The sequence below is a fragment of the Rhinatrema bivittatum genome, chromosome 10 (genome assembly GCF_901001135.1).
Source record: "Rhinatrema bivittatum chromosome 10, aRhiBiv1.1, whole genome shotgun sequence".
NCBI classification, from domain to species: Eukaryota; Metazoa; Chordata; class Amphibia; order Gymnophiona; family Rhinatrematidae; genus Rhinatrema; species Rhinatrema bivittatum.
In genome coordinates, this window is record NC_042624.1 from 43,179,048 (window position 1) to 43,200,477 (window position 21,430).

At 39.6% G+C, this 21,430-nt stretch overlaps 1 protein-coding gene across 4 annotated transcripts in view; it reads right to left on the minus strand.

Annotated features, from left to right (window-relative positions):
* Positions 1-21,430, minus strand: part of SASS6 (SAS-6 centriolar assembly protein) — a 180,795-nt gene that overhangs the window by 117,785 nt on the left and 41,580 nt on the right. For all 4 annotated transcript variants that reach the window (XM_029617431.1, XM_029617430.1, XM_029617433.1 and 1 more), the window contains exons 6-11: positions 16,224-16,301; positions 15,593-15,712; positions 4,593-4,784; positions 3,978-4,172; positions 3,769-3,858; positions 2,354-2,533 (exon numbers count right to left, since the gene is read on the minus strand). In XM_029617431.1, the coding sequence (XP_029473291.1) occupies positions 2,354-2,533; positions 3,769-3,858; positions 3,978-4,172; positions 4,593-4,784; positions 15,593-15,712; positions 16,224-16,301 (855 nt within the window). The remainder of the gene's footprint in view (positions 1-2,353; positions 2,534-3,768; positions 3,859-3,977; positions 4,173-4,592; positions 4,785-15,592; positions 15,713-16,223; positions 16,302-21,430) is intronic.

A 21,430-nucleotide genomic window follows, 5' to 3' on the forward strand; every position in this document is an offset into this window, starting at 1 on the left:
GTATGTACAAGGGAATGCTGGTTATCAGACATTGTCTGTTTCCGATACCCCTCGTTGGTTGCAAATAGAGCGCGATTTACTTTGCCCTTTTCCATTGGAGGCCAAGGCTGGGATATCCTCTGTGGGTCTTCTCAAAACCCAATCAGTTATCTCTTCTACACGTAGGGCTTTTGCGGAATGACCATTCATTGCCCTCCTCCTTCCCGACCTGGGGTTCATCCAAGTTCGCCACACCATGGTTAAATCCTCATTTTCACGTTGGGGGTTCTCCCCTCAATTGGAAATTATGGCAAACTCAAGATCTTTGGCTTCTCTCCCAGTTTTTACAAGATGGCTCTTTACTCCCTTTTCTCTGAGCTACATCATTATGCCCTTCCTAGCACTCAGTTTTATGCCTGGCTTCAGCTTCGAGCCTGTTTATCTCCAAACTGTCTGTTGCTTTTCCATCTGAAAGAATTTCCCAATCTATTTGTTTTATATAGGAACTATGGTTCTATGGGTCATTTGGCTTCTCGTATTTATAAATCTCTTTAGAATTCCTCATTTCGTGCTTCTCTTGGGCTTCAATCTTTTTGGTGTTCAGAATGTGATTGCTCTTCTGAAGAGGTGGATTGGAGGTATTTTTGGTGTTCTTCATTAAGTATTTCACTGTCTTCCAGCTTAACTCAATCTTCTTATTTTATTTCTCAGAGCTGTGTGGACCCCATGGAAGCTTTTTTGAGCTGGCATGGTGTCTACACACTCTTGTTGGTCTTGTTCTCTTCTAAAGGTGATGTTATCCCATATGTTGTTGTATTGTCCCATTGTATTATCTTTTTGGCGCCAAATATGGGTAACCATCTCACGGGTACTGCATTTACATACCTCCCTTACTTTTCGCATACTTATTCTTCGTGGGCCATCAACCCCTATGCTTACCCTGAATCAAATGGGTGGACATTCCAAAGAACAACCCCCCCAGGAGTAAATTTGTCCCCAATGCTTCATGTTGCAGATTTTGCACTTCTACCATCTGCTGGAGTCAGAGAGCACAGAGGAGCTACAGATGGCATAGTACCATATATAAAGGTTAATTGAGCAAAAGAGTTCCCCTCTGCCTCCATCTGCTGGCAGGGAGGACATAAACCACTTATCTGAACTGGTCTAGCATAGATGAAAAGGAATATTAGTTTGTAATAGCAAATACAAAGTTTCATACTTTAAGGCCAACGTACTAAGTGGCAAAGTTCTTCATTGAAATGAGCTGGTACCATGAGAACTGATTCTCATGATACTGACTCATTTAAATATTAATAAATTAAGATTTGTGGCCATTTTTTCCTGATTTCATGAGGACTATCACAAAAAAAACTTTAATTATACCAGATGTTAAGTTTCATGGAAAATCACCAATTTGCATGATTTACCAGGCTAAATTTAACTGTGAAATCACTGAGCTGATCTGCATGATTCTTGTTTGCTTTCACAAACAAAATTACATGCTGAAAATCAGCAAAATCTACATGCAAAATTTTTACAAACACAATGATGCACATTTTCAGTTTTTCCGCTCATCATCACATTTGCAAAGGCAAAACACATTAATACATTTCACTGTCTAAGCAGCCGATGTACCATCGGAGGACCAAAGAGCTTAAATTTTCCCAGGAACCTGTAAATCCCTTTTGAGAAAGTTCAACACTTGCTAAAATTTTGAAGCATGTCACAGGACAAATCCTCCCTTCATTTCCACATTCCCTCCAGAAATACTAGATCAACATGTACAGGAATGTTACCCATTCCATCCCCCAAAACTGCTCATCTAAATGGTATCAGAGATAGAGCCATTTCTATTGCTGGGCCCCAACTATGGAACTCTATACCAAAGGAACTACGATTAGAACCAGACATCAAATTATTTAAAAAGGGCATCAAAACCTGCTTTTCAAACAAGCCTTCCAAGAACTATTAAATTAATGTTTTAAGAATACTGGACATATATCAAGGTAATGTATACTTTTAAATGTATTATCTCTGCACTCACTATCCTACCTCTCTAATAACGTAAACTTTATTAACAATTAGTTTAATATACTAATTAGCTAGTATTTTAGTCTATTTAATTATATTATGAAACCATGTATTTACTTCCTTTTCTTTTTGGAAATGCAAATATTATTAAATGAATATTTGTTACCTACTGTAAACTGGTTTGATATGTTCGCATGAAAAATTCAGTATATAAAGATTTATAAATAAAAAAGGACAAAAACATGAATGATTTAATGCAGGTCCTGAAATGTGTCCTAAATCTTATTTGCTCAGATATATATGCCTCATACACCCTCCTCAGATTTTAACACTAAACACTAACCTCCTCCTCTTTCAGCCGATGCAAATGTCTCACATCTTGTAGTTCCTGCTGCTCTTTGTTCAGCCGTTCTTCTTTTTCAGACAAAAGCTTTTCCTGCTGAATGGTAACTGTGTTTTTCAACTTCAATTTCTCCATCAGCGTTTTCAAATCCCCTTGTAACTTCTTAATGATCTCATTAGCCTATTGAAACATTAAAAAGAATGTAGCTGATACTTAAAGATAAAGGTCTTATAAATTACATATTTATCTATATAATTATCTCACACATATCTATATATATTTTTATAGCTCCTACAAGATAGGTACACTGTATTCAAAGAGAAGAACTAACAAGAACAACTTTCCCACAAGATTAGAGAGAAAATTTTGTTTCACAGCAAGAGCAACCACTGCACACACACAGTGGTCTTAGGGGTTTTTTTTGTTTCTTTAGAACATTTTCACTTTCATAAAATTTCCACATTAAAGATGTGAAAAAATACCATTTAAAAGTTTCAGTAGCTTAAATGCTCTTGGCACAAAGCTTGGAATTATGATTTGAGTCCCTCAAGGGACAGGTTTCCCTGTCTTTCAATGCAGCTTACCTGTTATTGAAAGAATACAGTTTGAGAGAAAAGTGAACTTTTGAGAAATTCTAGTGAAGGTGGCACTTTGTACCATCACTTTTTCTCCCCTTCAGCTTGCACATATGACACTCAAGCATGGCTCATTCCTCATATTTATATTCATTTATATTTATATAATTTATATAATAATAATAATAATATATAAATAATATATAATAATATATAAATAATATAATAATAAATATATTATAATTTATATAATTTATATTTATATTCATATTTATAGGCTATTCACACATGCCTATACTTGAAATATATATTTCTTTCTTCTCCTCTATATGCCCCAGTTCTATACATCATCTTGAATTTCTCCTATTTCTGTGGCTACTGTAAATGCCCTTCCATATAATTGCTCTTAATTGCATTCGAAGTGCTATCTCCCCCCTCTCTCCACCTCTAAATTAGAACTCCTTCTCCTCCTAACTCTTCCCTAACCCCATCCCTTTTACTAGTATCCCTCTACTCTCCAGTTCTTTTTAACCCACCTCAGCCAAGCTATACCTAAATGATAGATCTGTTTTTAAAAGCTTCTACTTGTTTTTATGTATCAAATATTTTTATTCTTACCTTTGTTAAATATATAACGCTTATATAACCTTGTTAAATGTATAACGCTTGTATAACCCTGTTAAATGTATAACACTTGTGTAACCTTGTTAAATGTATAACGCTCCGGCGTAAGTTCTTGTTCACTGTACACCGACGTGATATCTTTGATGAGCGGCGGTATATAAAATATTATAAATAAATAAATAAATAAAATATTTTACTGCTTATTTTGCAACTCACCTTTAGCAGCTCTGCTGATAAAGATTTAATCGTGGATTCTAATTTTCCTATTTGACCTTGCTTCTTTTCAGCACTTTCTTCCAGCGTTATCTGTTTCGAAAATTGTATATGATGTTTTCTTTAGCATTATGATGTTACATTTGGCTTAAATTTAAAAAAAAAAAAAAACACACACACACACACACAAAGCTAAGAGAAAAGCTACAAACCTTTTGCTCCTGAGTTGCAGTTAAAACTTCTTTTGTCCTACAAACTAGTTGTTCCTTGTCTTTGACCTCTTGTTCTACAACAGCCACACGGGTCTGTAATTGATTGATCAGTTTCTCTTTTTCGTGGCATTCAGCATCTAAGGTAGAATTCTCTCGACGTAAGGAAAGCACTTCCTGCTTTGCTCGTTGGCACTCCTACAAAGTTTAGCAGAATAAAAACATATATAGTGCTTAATGAAGATAAAATACATATTTCTCTTTCCACTATAACACTACATGAATCACCAACTACTTTACAGATACAATTATACATGACATGACAGAACCTCAAACCTATTTTTATAATTTTAGAAACTGTATTCCAAAAAAATAAAAAAATTATAGTCATGAATGTATTTGCATTTTAGAATTTGATTATTGTTCTAACCACTCTTCATGATTAAGAGGACTAGGTAGACCTCATTTTCCAAAGCCCCACTTCGAGAAAATGAAAGACTGAAGAAATATATCTAAGTAGTCTGATATTTTTAACTACAGACAGCACACACAGGTATATGTGAATTCTTCCATTAGAAAAAGCAGAGCAAAACTTGTCAAAGATTAGAGACTGCATACATCTTCTAGTCCTGAGAGTTTTGCTTTAAGCTCTCGGATTGTGCAGTCTGCTTTGCATTTCCTTTCTGTCAGATCCTTGTTGGCGAGTTCTAGCTCAGTCAACCGGCTTTGCAGCTGTTGAAGGTTTCTGTGATGTAGGCTTTCCATTTCTTTTCTTTGCTGTTCACATTGTTGCTGATACTGAGTTTGTGTCTAGAAAACAAAATAGAAAATAAGGTAATTTCTTTCAGTCCATCCAGCTACACCTTCAGGCTGCTTACATTCTATGTCTGAGGGGAAACTCCAAACAGAAAAATATGTGAGATCCTCTCACTCAAAGGATGGAGCAATAATCTTATTACATCTTGATATAAATCACAACAAAGTCATTTAAAAAGCCAATCAAAGGAAAAACAATTTATTAAATAATCATGTCCAAGGACATCATTATATTCCCCCAACACAAGCCTTGTTTCACTGTGTTGCAATTTATATCTGTATAAGATTAGTACTCTTTCCTTTGAGAGGGTCTCATTTTTTTTTTTTGCTGTTTGGAGTTTTCCCTCACACTATTTAACTGTGGGCTTTACTTATATCCATTTTTATTCTGAGACTAGTATCTCTGTCTGCCAATTCAAAATGAAGGCAAAAATACGTGCAAAGCCTCAACTGTTCCACACATTAATGAAATACATGATACCTATGGAAATACATTTGCAAGAATATTAGTATAAGACCTGGTTCTCCCAAGTCATGTTGGTTCTCACTGTTGAGAGTATTTTCTGGAACAGACAATAAAATGCTCAGCTCTGTAAACCTAATCCCCACCCTTTTATTTATTTTTTTTATATGTAAGTGTTACTTGTGCCAAGATATGAAAAGTAATGGTTTACCAACCTCTACTTGTGCCTAGAATACTGTGTGAATACAGAACATGTTTTCTATGCTGCCTCTTTTGGGAGGCAATCTCCTTGAAATCACCACCAGAGAATATGCCATTCTTAGAGACTTAGGAGTCTATGGGTTAAGAGTATTAATAGGTGTCTGCTAATACCCATGTAAAATGAATAGTAACTGCGTGGCATTAGTGCTGTATCCCCAAGGATAATGCTAACTTGCATACAAATAACCTAATTTAAAAAAATGCAAATAGCCTCATAAGGAATTAATGCTGTTTGTACTATTCAGTTAATACATCCTTCCTAATGCTGACATGTTAACTACACCTCAGGTGATGTAGTTAACACCATCTATTAATGTTGCTAAAAGTTAGCTCTGGCATCAACTCCCTCACAGCCCCCTCCACCCTCCTCTGGCATTCTGGTCCAAGTCAGTCAGCAATGTTATGATGATGTTGGTGCTACTGTCAGCAGGAGAGACTCTGGCTCCCTTCTGCCAGAAAAGATTCACAGGCGGTTTTTGGGGGGTGCGTGAGGTCTGAGATAGAGCTGGAAGGCCCACCTTTCTTTCAGGGTGAGAGGATGGGGAAGAAGTATGGGCCAAGCAGCCTTTTGCCTTTCCAGAGCTTGGAGAGGACAGAGAGTTTTGTTTCTTTTTCATTTTGGTACAGTTAGTCAGATGCCCAACACTGCAGCATTAGCATGGCTGCACTCTCATGATACGCATCACATTATCTGTACATCACACATTAAAACTGGCATGGTAACTTGCATCACCATACTGGTTTCAACAAGGCTTAGTATACAGAGCCTGTAAACTGTGAATGCAAATTCCTAACGTCATTTAGGGGTCCAACCCCCCTTCTCCACTTCCCTTTTATATTCTATTATATCTTCACTATCCTTAGAAGGAATACTATCCCTTGGTACCTTTTTGTTAGTTAAATGTTTGCAGTTGCCTCCAGGATTATTGTTACTTTCCTTGGTAAGTCTCACATTTAATCAATTACTTATTTGAAGCTTTCCTCCATAATCCTATTACATATTCCATTTGCATTCTATAGCTTTATAGGTTAAAGTCCATACCCAATTTACTTATTTTCTTAACCTTAAGTGGTGTTTGGTTTTTTGGTTTGTTTTTTTTTTACTGTTTTATTCCAAATCAAAACGCAATTCTAAGATCACTATTCCCTAAATGTTCAGAGATCTCTATACACCGTTTCTTGTTGCTATGGGCCTGATCCAGTATTTCTCTATTCAGTCACTTCTCCAACCTTCTGGGACAAACACTTGCCCTTAAGAACCTTGTACCTTGTACCTTGCATGTTGCTTTTTCTTAATTCATTTCTAATCCTCTATCACTAACTTGCCCCATCTTAGCTGCCTACACCAGCAGTTGTACCAATCATTGATGGTTTAATCACAAATTCTTATAATTTTCCTTATTCTACATCTTTATATACACTGCTGCACTCTTCCCCACTAGAATTACTTCTTTGATGTCTGCTTTGGTGCATATTTATAAGACACCATTCCCCCTCCCCCTAACACAAAACAAAATCAATCTATTGAAGGTAAAAATGTCATTCTAGCTGAAGCATTTATCCTATCATATTTCTGTTAAATCCACAACACTGAGCCCACTCCTATTGATTCCATTTCCTCTTATTTTTCAAGTATTTTAGATTCCTGTATGGACCCTTGCTTTTCCTTTTATAAATTATGGTATGCCTTATCCATGAACAAATTAGAACAAAGTAAAAGAACAAGAAGGTCCACCCAGAACTAAAGGAGCCTACTTTCGGGAATGAGCACATGTGCGGTCCATGAGTATGTGTGGATCCAAAAATAAAAACACCTTGTCTAGAGCCCTCAAGTTCCTCCTGACCAATGTTCTCTCTAAGGATTGGGTTCTATGAAAAAATGTTTTGTTGTATTACCCTGTGAGCACTACTTTGATGCAAAAAGCCTATCAATGTTATGCTCATACCAACCCTATCCTTAAAGAGAACATTGGCTAAGTCTATCCCTTAAAATAATTGCCTAATCTAGTAACAGCAGTTACAACAATAAAATGTGAAAAAGCAAAATTGCTTACCTTGTAATAGGTGTTATCCCAGGACAGCAGGATGTAGTCCTCACATATGGGTGATGTCAGTAACGGAGCCCTAGTGCGGGAAAAACTTCTGACAAAGTTTCTAGAAACTTTTGACTGGCCCTGTGAGGCCACTGAGCATGCCCAGCATGCCATGATATTCTCTGCCACAGGGGTCTCACTTCAGTCTCGTATGTAGCAATAAGCTGTAGCAAAAATAAAATAATAAAAGGTAACATACCCAACTCCGCGGGGTGGCAGGTGGGTTCTGAGGACTACATCCTGCTGTCCTGGGATAACACCTATTACAAGGTAAGCAATTTTGCTTTATCCTAGGACAAGCAGGATGCTAGTCCTCACATATGGGTGATTAGCAAGCTGAGTCATTTTGTATTGAGGCAAGAGTGCTGTGTTGTTATTGGAAATGAATCAGCCTAAGATCACAGCAGGTTGGTTGTAGAAGGAGTTGGGTTTAAACTGGAAACAAGTTCTTTAAGATGGATTGTCCATAGGCTGAATCTTGTCATCCTTCTTTGTCCAAACAGTAATGAGCTGCAAAGGTGTGAAGAGCCTGCCTCCTAACCTTTAAGAAAAGACTCAAGACTTGGCTGTTTATGCAAGCGTTCCCGGACTTAAATTAATGCGCCTCGCCATCAACATATCCAACACAGCAGCTGTACTTCATCTCCTTGTATATAATTTAGTTCTCTACTAAACTATCTTTATTTCCTCCTCTCCAAGTTCAATAGCCCTTGTTAATTGTAACTGCTCTTCTTCGACACGTTATTTATGTTTTTAATGTATTTATTGCACCCCTGTTTATATGTAAACCAGCATGATGTGATCGCTTCATGAATGCCGGTATATAAAAACCTTAAATAAATAAATAAATAAATAAATAAATAAGAGGACTCCATGTTGCTGCTTTATATATGTCAAGGATTGGCACTGAACGATAGTGTGCTACTGAGGTTGACATTGCTGTTACTGAATGTGCCTTTACTCGTCCTTGTAGAGGAAGGCCTGGTTTTTCATAGCAAAATTGTATGCAATCTGCTAGCCAGTTGGATAGAGTATGTTTACCCACTGCTTTACCTGGTTTGTTTGGGTCATAGGAAACAAAGAGTTGAGTGGATTTCCTGTGTGCTGCAGTGCGGTTTAAATAAAAGGATAGCGCACGTTTACAATCCAATGTATGTAAGGCTGTTTCTCCTGGATTGGAATGAAGCCTTGGAAAGAATGTGGGTAAAACTATGGATTGGTTCAAGTGGAATTCCGTGACAACCTTGGGAAGGAATTTTGGATGTGTACGGAGAACCACCCTGTCATGTATGAACTTAGTGTAGGGTGCATACGTGACAAGTGCTTGGAGCTCACTAACCCTTCTAGCTAATGTAATGGCTATTAGGAAGATAGTCTTCCATGTGAGAAATTTAAGATCACAGGAATCTATGGGTTCGAAAGGAGAACACATGAGCCTTGTTAATACCAGATTCAGGTCCCATTCTGTGACTGGAGGCCGAATTGGTGGTTTGAGTTGCGTTAAACCTCTCATAAACCTGCTGACGAGAGGTTGTGTGGAGATTGGTGCATCTCCAATCTTGTTATGGTAAGCAGAGATTGCACTTAAATGTACCCTTACACATGAAGTCTGGAGACCAGAGTCTGAAAGATGGTATAAGTAGTCTAGTAGAGAAGTAGTAGGGCAAGTGAAAGGATCGATGTTTTGCTTGCACCACAAGGTGAATCTTTTCCATTTGGAAGCGTAGTTCTTTCATGTGTAAGGTTTACATGAAGCTATAAGCACTTGAGATATATGGGTTGAGAGACTGAGTGGTTGTAAGATCAAGCTTTCAACATCCATGCCGTGAGGGATAGAGATTGGAGGTTGGGATGGCGCAACCGACCCTGATCCTGAGTTATGAGAGTGGGAGCTACTCCCAGGAGAATGGGATCGCTGATGGAGAGATCTAGAAGTGTGGGAAACCATACTTGTCGAGGCCAATATGGAGCTATGAGTATCATGGACCCTTTGTCGTGTTGTAGCTTCACTAGAGTTTTGGTTATAAGCGGTATTGGAGGATACACATATAGTAGGCGTGAGTTCCAAGGGCGAGCAAAGGCATCCTTTGCTGGCTGATTGTTGTATTTGTGTAGAAAGCAGAACTTGTCCACTTTGTGATTCAGATGGGACGCAAAGAGGTCTATGGTTGGATGACCCCATCATTGAAATATTCTGGTCGCTATTGCGGGGTCCAGGGACCATTTGTGTGGTTGGAACTGACGGCTGAGTCGATCCGCCACTACATTGTGAATGCCTGCCAGATAAGTGGCCCAGAGAAACATTGAGTGGTTCAGGGCCCAGTCCCAAATCTGTGCAGCTTCTTGACAAAGGAGATACGAGCCCGTACCTCCCTGTTTGTTGATGTACCACATGGCTACTGTGTTGTCCGTCTGGATAAGAACAGTCTTGTGTGAAAGGCAGTTCTTGAACGCATGCAGCGCATAACGTATAGCTCGAAGCTCTAGGAAATTTATTTGAAACGTTGCTTCGAGTGTTGTCCAAGTACCTTGGGTTTGGAGATTGTTTATGTGAGCTCCCCAACCCAAGGTGGTTGCATCTGTAGTTAAAGTTATTTGTGGGACTGGTTGTTGGAAGGGTAGACCCTTGCGCAAATTGTCCTTGTTTGCCCACCAAAGCAGATGAGCGTAGCTGGTGGGTTATTCGAATTGGGGAATGCAGTGGTTGAATGGCTTGGATCCATTGTGATCCTAGAGTCCATTGAGTTACTCTCATCGAGAGTCTTGCCATAGGAGTGACAAACTGTGGAGGCCATGTGGCCTAGTAAGGTTAGAAACTGATGAGCTGTTGCTTGTGTCTGAGTGAATCGAGTTTGCTAGCAAGGACAGTGTTTCTGCTCGATCCTCGAGTAGAAAGGCTTTTGCAAGGGTGGTGTCCAGTTCTGCTCCTATGAATTGGAGCAGATGAGACGGTGCGAGATGGGACTTTTGATAATTGATGAGAAATCCCATGGAGTGAAGTAGAGCAATTGTCTGGTTGAGAGAAGTTATTGCTCCTTGTTGAGATTGACTTCTGATGAGCCAGTCGTCTAGATATGGGAAGACATGGACACCTTGTTTGCGCAAGTATGCTGCTATCACTGCCAGACATTTGGTGAATACTCTGGGAGCAGAGGCGAGTCCAAATGGCCTACTACGAGGCGCAGGTACTTGCGATGAGGAGGGAATATTGGAATGTGAGCGTAAGCGTCTTGTAGATCCAGAGGACAAAGCCAATCTTCTTTTTGGAGAAGTGGAAGATGGTGCCTAGAGAGACCATCCTGAACTTTTCCTTTTTTAGAAATTTGTTGAGATTTCTGAGGTCTAGGATGGATCGTAGGCCTCCTGTTTTCTTTGGAATGAGAACATATCGGGAGTAGAATCCTCTGCCCTGCTGAGACCGGGGCACCGGTTCTACAGCCCTGGATTTCAGAAGGGTGGATAATTCTATTTGAAGTTGAGGAATGTGATTTTCGTTGAGATGAAAATGATTTGGTGGAAAAGCTGCTGGAATTGAGAGGAAATTGAGTTGGTATCCTCGAGATATTATGGACAGAACCCATTGATCTGTTACTGTTATCCAATTGTTGTAAAATTTGGATAATCTGCCTCCTACAGGGAGTTCTGATCGAGGATTTTGTGAATGGCTGAGTTCCCTGGAGATACCTTCAAAAGCCTGCCGCAGGACCTGTTTGAGTAGCAGGCTGGGGCCTGGGTGCTCTTTGCTGACGAGGCTGTGTTGAAGCCTTTTCTAGGCCTGGTTGCAGGAGGATAAAATCGTTTTTGACGATAAGGTCTCCTCATTTCCCTCCTTTGGGTTCGTCGGGCAGCATGTGTAGTAGAGTCGTGAGGCAGAGAGGAGAGCTGTCTTAAGGTCTCATTATGTTCTTTCAGTTGGGAGACTGCTTCTTGGACTTTCGTGCCAAATAAATTGTCCCCTGTGCAGGGGAGGTCTACCAATTTTTCTTGGACCTCTGGCTTAAGGTCGGATGCCTTAAGCCAGGCCCACCTCCTGGCACTTATACCTGAAACTGCAACTCGAGATGTTTCGAAAGAATCAAATGCAGCTCGTACCTCGTGTTTTCCAGCTTCAAAAGCCTTGTGGATGATGTTTTGTGCTGGCTCTCTGTATTCTTGGGGGAGAGATGGAATGAAATCCTCCATCTGCTTCCAGAGGTTTCTTTGGTATTGGGTGATATATAACTGATAAGCTGCTATTCTGGAGTTTAGCATAGCACCCTGGAATACCTTACGACCTAGATTGTCCAGAAACCTGTTGTCCTTCCCAGGAGGATTAGAAGAATGCACTCTTGTTCTTTTTGCTTTCTTCTGTGCAGATTCAACTACAACTGAAGTATGTGGTAGTTGAGATTTCTGATATCCTGGTGCAGTTTGGACTAAGTATGTTGAGTCCATTCTTTTATTAATGGGAAGAACAGAACATGGATGTTCCCACATTCTGTGTTGAAGTTGAAGGAGAACGTCATGTATGGGTATTGTCATAATTTGCTTGGGAGGATCAACAAATTGCAATACTTCAAGGGTTTGATGACGTAGATCCTGTTCGGACTCTAGCTTAAAAGGAATAGAGTCAGCCATGTCTTGAACAAAGGCAGAAAATGTGAGGTCTTCTGGTGGGGACTGTTTCCTTGGGTGTGGTGGAGAAGGGTCAGACTGTGTGTCACTCCATGTGTCATAATCTGGAGTGTGTCGTCGTGTCTTCTCAGTTGCAGGTGGAGGAGCCACACCAGAGGGTCCTGGAATGGGCTCTTGGAGGGAAGAGTCGTCTTCTACTGGATTTGTTGGTAAGGAATCCAGTAAATCTTGATATTTCCTGTGTATTGCTGAATATAATGCTGATTCAGCCGATACTGTATCTCTAGAAGGACCTGGCATAGACAGTGTTGTATGTGGCATCGATGGCATACAGGAACTTGGGTCTGGAACCGATGGCCTCGACAAGAGTCCCGTATGTATCATCGTGGATGCTTGAATTGGAGTCGAGGGTAACAACGATGCCATACTGGAAGAAATAGAAGGCATCGATGTAGATATCAATGAGAAAGCTGATGTTCGCTGCATCGATATGTCCCGCGGCATCGGAAAGGATCCTGGTTTCAGGAAAGCTTCCTTTGTAAGGTGCCCGGCAGCAAGAGGGTGCCCAGCATCGAGACTGTGCCCGGCATCGGGAGATTTCCCGGAATCGGTGTCGATGATGATGCAGTCATCGGCACTGGTTGTGCCGGCATCGGTGACATTGTAGATAAGTCTGATGTCACCGGCAATGTCGCCGGCATTGGTGCAGTCACCGGTAAATTTTCTTTAATAGCTTGTAGGACTGCTTCCTTTATAAATGTGGTTAAGTCCTGCAGCATCGAGGTAGTCAGTGACAGTAGTGGAGGTGGAGACGATGCTGTTTGCGGTTTAACTGTCTTGGTAGGCCTATCAGGCACCGAAGTGTCAGTGCGCTTGGCCCGCTTTTCGATCAGTTCTTCGCGGATAGATGTCGACGGTGAGGCCGAGGCATGTCGATGACGATGCTTATGTTTGGGCCTTACCTCTGACGCTGAGTGAACAGATGATGTCGATGGTGTAGGCGAGGATTTTTTACCCAAAGCATCCAGTCGACGTTTTTTTAACAAAACATTTTGAGAAGCACCTACCGGTGAGGACTTCGTTGAAGTGGATGGAGAGGGAATCAACTGCAGACTGAAGAGTTGCTGGATTTTCTCTTGGAGCGGTTTTCTTCCTTTGGGTGTCATCTCTTGGCATTTTTGGCAAGATGAGATATCGTGCTGATCACCCAAACATCGAACGCACTAAGTGCGGATCTGTAATCGACATTGTTAGATTACAAGTCGGGCATTTTTTAAAACCCGACGTCATGGTATCATCAACGACCGTCGATGACTGAAAAAGAAAGCAGCGTTTTTTGAAATTTAACGCTGAATTACTTCACCAGCCGGTGAGGTGAGAGAAGTGAGATCCCGTGAGGGAGAATTTATGAAAAAATGAGAATATTATTAGTCAAAAAACGGAGTACTCTCAGGGGCTCCGGTGTCCGTGCTGCTAGCCAGCAGCGCGGAAAAACGAAGACTGAAGTGAGACCCCTGTGGCAGAGAATATCATGGCATGCTGGGCATGCTCAGTGGCCTCACAGGGCCAGTCAAAAGTTTCTAGAAACCGACAGAAGTTTTTCCCGCACTAGGGCTCCGTTACTGACGTCACCCATATGTGAGGACTAGCATCCTCCTTGTCCTGGGATAAAATATTTTTCTGCAAGAACATTCAAAACCATTTTCTGCATGCAAGTGAAATAAAGAACAAACTTCCTTTTAAAATAGAAATGAGGAAGTCAGGACCATAATGCCATAAAAGCCAGTGAAAAATACCATCATTTTCACAGCAAGAATTAAAGTTACACAAGAACTGGACCTTTAAAATACTGACCCTAACCAAATATAGAATAGAAAGACAATAAAGTATAACTAGAAACGTGCCAACAAAAACTGTACTGGAAACCATAAAGCCTGAATCTATTATGCAGAGCAACAGAAAAACAGATACATCATTCCTCGCAAAATATTAATAAAATCAAGATATAACTCCTTCATAATATTAAAACCATACTGATAAAAAGAATAAAATGTCAAAACAGTTGACAAACATCCAATAATTTAAAGAACTTGCATAAATTTGTTCTAATTTCTCAAAAACCAATTAAATATTTCAAAACATCTGATGAATAAAACATCCAATAATTTAAATGTTCCATTCCCCCCCCCCCCCCAAAAAAAATAAAATATTTCAAAACAAAAACAAATTATATCAAATAATTAACATTAATAAGAATTTTTTAAAAATCTCCTGCTCTCCATACCTGGGATCTTGATTTTCCAGTCACCCTGAGTTTGTTGTGGATGGGGGGAGGTAGGGCAGCAAAAACTCTCTTCTCTCTCTCACACTCCCTCTCTCATATACATACCTTAACACACACAGACTCTCTCCCCCTCACACTCACATTGTGTGTGTGCGCATGTGTGCCTGTGAAAGTCTGACATAGGTTCTCATAGGCACATGCACACAGGTTCTCACACAGACATATGCACACAGGCTCTCAGACGTATAAAATATGCAGAGACTCTCAAACACAGGCTTTTATACAGACATACATGCATACAAGCTTTCACATAGACATGCACATAGGATCTTGCAACACGCACACGCATGCACACAGTCTCTCAGACACCAACATATGTACAGCCTCTGCTGAAATGAGCTCCACAGCGGCCCCCAAAGGCCTGTCCCCCTGCTTCAAGGCCACGGTGGGATGAGCTCCACCACGGCCACCAACAGCCTCCTCCCTCACTTCAGACCAAAATGGAATGAGCTCCACCGTGGCCCTGGTCTTCCTACACTGGGGGGCAAAGCTGTGCAAAGCTGCAAGAAAGTTGTGCACGGCCACACACACGCACAGCTTAGAGGGAATATTGCTCTTGATATATCTTGAAAATCTGGTATGGCTAAAATTTGGTATGTCTAGGGCACCAAACAGAAAAGTTATTATGAGGACAGACACACAGTGAGCTCATAAGCTTTCTTTTCTTTTGGAAAGTAAGCTAAAAAGCAAAATCGAACAACAAACATCCTTCGAAGCTAGTAAGAAATTTGTATGCTGTGACATGATGGTTCCTTAATCATGAAAGGCTGAATACTAAAACACTGATATCTTCTTCTACATAACAGCAAGACATGGACTGAATCACCAACCCACTCAAAATTGGAGCGTTGATCTTAAAGTAACCTCCTCAGCCATTTCTGGACTCAAACAGTATAAACACAGAAGCCAGGCTGCCAAAGAAGAGATTATAAATCAGTCCATTAACGTTTAAAGAGCTTTGCTTTGGTTGACACTGTACCGTCTCCATTATTTCAGTGAGGCAGGATGCTCTTGGCCAGTACCGTACCTGCAGCACTTTTTCCTTCTCGCTGGTTAGTTCCTGAGAATGCTTGTTTGTAAGTGCTGTTGCTTGTGCTGTCCAGTCACTTCGTAACCTGTCTAACTCATAACTTTTTTCAGACAAGGCCTATTTAAAATTTGATAAAGATGGTTAAATCAGCTTGACCAACTTATTTACAAATATTACATAAAATACAAAATGTAACAGAAATGCGAGTGACCATAAGAGTTTAATTCTGTGATGAGATAGATGCTTATATATAGCATAAGGCATGCTTAAAGAGAATAAAGTATATATTTTTCCCCCCCATAAAATGTTTTATTTCTATAATTATATTAAAATCACATTATTTTACTACTAAGGAGCTGAAAATAAACAGGCTCCTCAATCTTACAGGCTATTAAAAGTTAAAAAGCATAACATTACCAATTACATAAGAATCATCACATATTTGACTTTCGTCATGAACCTTAAAGGGATCATAGTATTAGATATAACATACTCTGTCCAACAAATAATATAACTTAAGCAGTTTTAACAATGAAATCATATTTAATAGTTGTCAGAACATCTAAAAAGTCAATAATTACAGTCTAAATTATTGTATTTAAACACCAGTCATCTAATGTTTATTCACCTGCTTTGTGCAATTCAGTTGCCTGCCAAGGTCGTCTTCAGTTTTTTTGAGCTTCTGTTCCAGTAGTAACTTTTTATCCTATTTTAAAATTCCAACCAAGAAAAATTTACAATTATAATAAAATCTTTCATGCTTCAATTTTATTTCTTTTCCAAATGAAATATTCTATAAAAAGAGTTAAAACAGAATCACAAACACAAACTATCTATGTAGTGTGCTGATTTGATATTACTAATACAGTATTTGCTCACATTAAAAAAAAACAAAACTGGATTAAGCATTTCATTTTGGCAAAAGGAACAATATAGGCCAGCTTTAATAAGGTTTTCCTCCCATTCTGTCTCTATGTGGGGGAAAAATAGTTTAAGTGAATCAAGCCCTAAATGGAAAAATACAAAAGATATTTGAATTTAGTTTAAGTGCTACTAGCAAGCCACTGAAACTGTAAACATATCCAGCAATTTTAATAAAACTGCTGCCAAATGAGATTTTAAACTTGCTATTTGAGCTAGAAAATGAGCCTTTCACGGAGGCCCCATAAAGGGTGGGGAAGTTCAAAGGAGGGAATACAACCAGTCTGACTTTGGGGATCATATGTCACTACCACAGCTATGATTCACTGCATCATTCAACGATATAATTCTATGTAGACAAATACTCCTGAGATTGTCACTTTACGAAAGCTAAAAAAATCAAAAAGCTAAACAGTGAAAAAACTTAAGGTAAATGTAAAAAAAAAAAAAGTTGCTGGTTTCAGTTTTTAGGTGTTCTTATAGCAAAAATAGTAAGAATATCTTATAGGGAGATTGTGTATTTGTCTGCAACCTTGTATCAAAGGCAAAACCACAGAAGGTACCGGTAGGAGGTTGTGCTTTGATGCAGAGTTTCACAGGCAGATACTGCCTGTGTCCTGGTTTGTCTCTCCTATACCGGTATACTCTTAGTGGGAATATACCTTTAGTGCTTACTTAAGAACATAAGAAATTGCCATGCTGGGTCAGACCAAGGGTCCATCAAGCCCAGCATCCTGTTTCCAACAGAGGCCAATCCAGGCCACAAGAACCTGGCAATTACCCAAACACTAAGAAGATCCCATGCTACTGATGCAATTAATAGCAGTGGCTATTCCCTAAGTAAACTTGATTAATAGCCGTTAATGGACTTCTCCAAGAACTTATCCAAACCTTTTTTGAACCCAGCTATACTAACTGCACTAACCACATCCTCTGGCAACAAATTCCAGAGCTTAATTGTGCATTGAGTGAAAAAGAATTTTCTCCAATTAGTCTTACATGTGCTACTTGCTAACTTCATGGAATGCCCCCTAGTCCTTCTATTATTCGAAAGTGTAAATAACCGATTCACATCTACTCGTTCAAGACCTCTCGTGATTTTAAAGACCGGTCGGGGAATAAAGAGGCAAAGTGTTGTGACAGAATTTTGAATGTTGCCACTAAGCAAAAATGTGGCCTTATCTACTAATTTTCTTTCCTCGAGTCCTACCAGACCAGTCCATATGCATAGGTTCTGCCTCCCTATCAGGTTGAAAAAGACAATAAGTTGCTGACATCACCTCATATAGAATCTCATGCAGCCTGCTGCTCTTTGGTATTTCTATCTATCAAAGCAAAGAACAAAAACTTTTTCTTCTAAACAAGCAAGAAGTTTAACAGACGCTGAAGTATTAAAAACAAACAAAAAAAATTAATCCAAAAAACTGCACACACCTAATGTGTAAACATTTAGCTGAAATTTTCAAATGAGCAGGCAGAAAGGATAAACTGAGTGGTTTTGATGGGACAAAAAAAAAATGTAGCAGGCCAGATCAAATATTTTTTCTTCCTTTGCACCCCACCAGACTAGTCCAGATGATTAGGATATACCCAAGCACCCTTCACCATGTGTAGGATCCCACTATGACTGCTCTCAAGAGGACCACCCCAAAAAGCAGCAGCATCTCTAGTTTGTCCAAGTGGTAATACTTAGCAAAACAATGCAAGGAGGCCTAAGTTGCTGCCCTGCATATTTCCTCTATTGGAATCATGTGATATTCCACCCAAGAAGCCACTTGTGCCCTGGTTGAATGAGCTCTGCACTCCTTAGGAACCATAAGGTCAAGTCTATGATCACCTTCAAAGCAGCTTAGCCTTTCTACTGCCCACTGAATGGAACAAGCGAGCCAATCTTGTGAAACCATTTGTGAACTTCAGGTACCTCAGTAGATTTCTACACACATCTAGGAATTGAAACTCCCTACCATTTTTAAAAGTTAGCAAAGAAATTACTCAACGTACATGAAACAGTGACACCACCTCAGGCAAGGATGGCACTGAAAAGCTCAGAAACAGCTCTCTGCATGACAAGGCCTTTAATTCAGTTAAGAGCCTTGCTTAACAAAAGACCACTAGAAACACAGTCTTGAGCATGAAATTCTTAATTGAGCTCCCACCCCATCCCCCCAACCGGTTCAAAAGGAGCCATACACAAGGCATACCAAGCGGAGGTTCCATGGTTGTTTTCATTGGAGGATGAATATGCCTAACTCCTCTCAGGAATGTGTAAAATATCCAGATGACAATTTAAGGGCTCTCCCTGAACCAGTCCTCTTTAAAAGAGGATTGCTACCACCTGAATCCTGAGGGAATTTAAAGCTAAGCCCTTTTGCAATCCATTCTGCAAAAAGGACATGATCAATGGAACTGTTGCCTTCATTTTGGAATGTTTTTCTTTTTTGGATTGGTCATAGGATAAAATTATCAAAGAAATAGCAGCTACCTAGGAGTCAAATGATGAGGAGGCATTATTGTGATCCCTAGAAAAATACAAATCCCCATTAACCAAATACCGTGAACAAATCAATAAAGCAACCCCCCCCCCCCAACTACTATGAAAACAGATTCATGGTGCAATATTTAATTCCAAATTGCTGTTCGAAACAATTAAAAACCTAATCAAGGACCTATCCTCCTCAAACTACTATGACTTTTCAAAGAACTCATGCTATGAATGTTACTTTGCTGTTAAACAAAATCATCACAAAAAAACACAATTCTCCACCTGTCTAACCAACAAGAGAGCCAGAAACATTGGGCCAAGTGAATTGGAACTCTTCCAAGCCAGTTTCTAAATTTGAAATAAACCAAATCACAAAAACAAAGCCTGCTACCCATCCACTGGACCCTATCCCTGCAAGTACCCTAAAAAAAAGTAAACCGCATAGTAACGCCAATATTCAAAACCATAATAAACCACTCGCTAGCAGAAGGATTGGTACCTGATAGGGCAAAACAAGCTGTGATTAAACAAATCTCAAAAAATAAAACTGGCAGAATTGATGATTAGGACAATTACCAGTTTGGCTTTCATCACTAAAGTCCTAGAAAAAGCAGTGTTAACTCAATTGGAGAACCACCTAGAAGGCAATATAAATCTATACCAAACCAATTTGGATTCAGAAATCACTCAACGGAAACCCTACTCATTTCCTTGGTCGACCCTGTTTTACAAGGGTTTGAAAACTATGTATCATATATCCTTTTACTAATTGACTTAACAGCATTAGACACAGTTGACCATGCCACCAGCTGAGAGAAACTGGAAAAAGACGGAAATGTTATCAAATGGTTCTCTTCCTTCCTAAAAGATAGGACATTCCAAACCAAAATGGGCAACCAAATTTCTGACACCTTCCCAATCGATACAGGTGTCCCCAAGAGTCAGCATTCTTGGCCACACTATTCAACATTTATTTACTGCCCATATGTGCATTACTAATAAATCTAGGAATCAACTTCTTTCTTTATGCAGACATACAATTCTACATCCCTTTTGATAACATTTGAAAAACACAGCATCGTCTATCAACATACTTGAAGGCTATACAACAAAAACTAAATTGAAACTAACTCTAAACCCAAAACAAAACTTGAAATAGTGTGGTTAAGGAGAGACATCATGATAATCAAACCGCTAACCATGGACCTAGGAATTAATATCACTCTCTCAGATCAAGTAGGAGTCCTAGGAATACAGATCGATGAGAACTTCACTATGAAAAAGCATATTAGCAAATTAATCAAAACATGATACTCCAAGCTGAGAATATTACAATCGGCTGAAACCCTTATTAACAATACAGGACTTCCGCACTGTCTTACAAACACTAATATTTTCAAACTTAGTCTATTACAACTCCCTACTACTAAGCATCAGGACTACTAAAACCACTACAATTACTTCAAAATGCCTCTGCTAGACTCTTACTAGGGGCAAGTAAGTTTGACCACATCACCCACTTGCTGATAGCACTGCACTGGCTTCCTGTACAATCCAGGATTCATTATAAAAGTACTAACTAATTTTCAGTATCAACAATATTAACCCATGCTTATTAGGAGTGACAACAACATTACACACCACAGTGAGCACTAAGATCACAAAACAAAGGACTTCTAATAGTGCCTTCTACTCGGAACACACATTTAATTTATTTAAAAAATGTTATATACCGGTATTGGTAGTGGACATCATACCGGTTTACAATGAATGAGATAGGCTTGGAAATTACATGTTAACAGGGAAGATGAACTTGGAGGGGGAAAACAAAGGAGCAGCCAAGAAGAAAGGAATTAACAAAACAACTAGGTCCTCAATATGAGGAATGCATAGATACTATGTAGTGATATTTAGGATGACAGGTTTATGGGCAGACTATTCTGGATAGGCTTGTTTAAATAGAAACGTTTTTAGTTTCTTTTTGAATTTGATAACACATGGTTCAAGGCGCAGGTCGGGTGGCAGGGTGTTCCATAGAGCGGGACCTGCAATCGAGATGGCACGGTCGCGTGCAGAGGAGAGATGGGCTATTTTAAGTGAGGGCACAAGAAGGGTACCTTTGTTGGCAGATCTGGTCAGACGAGTGGACTGGGGGGCAGTGAAAGGAAGGTCTAACCATCTGGAGTTGTGGGCGTGAATGGCTTTATGTACTATAGTCAAGGTTTTGTAGTGTATACGGGAGGGTATGGGGAGCCAGTGTAGGTCTCTGAGGATGGGAGTGATGTGTTCATGTTTACGGGAGTTTGTGATGAGTCTTGCTGTGGTGTTTTGTAACATTTGTAATGGTTTTATCGTAGAATGTGGGAGCCCTAGGAGGAGAGAGTTGCAGTATTCCAATTTGGAAGAGATGGTGGCTTGGATCACTGTACGGA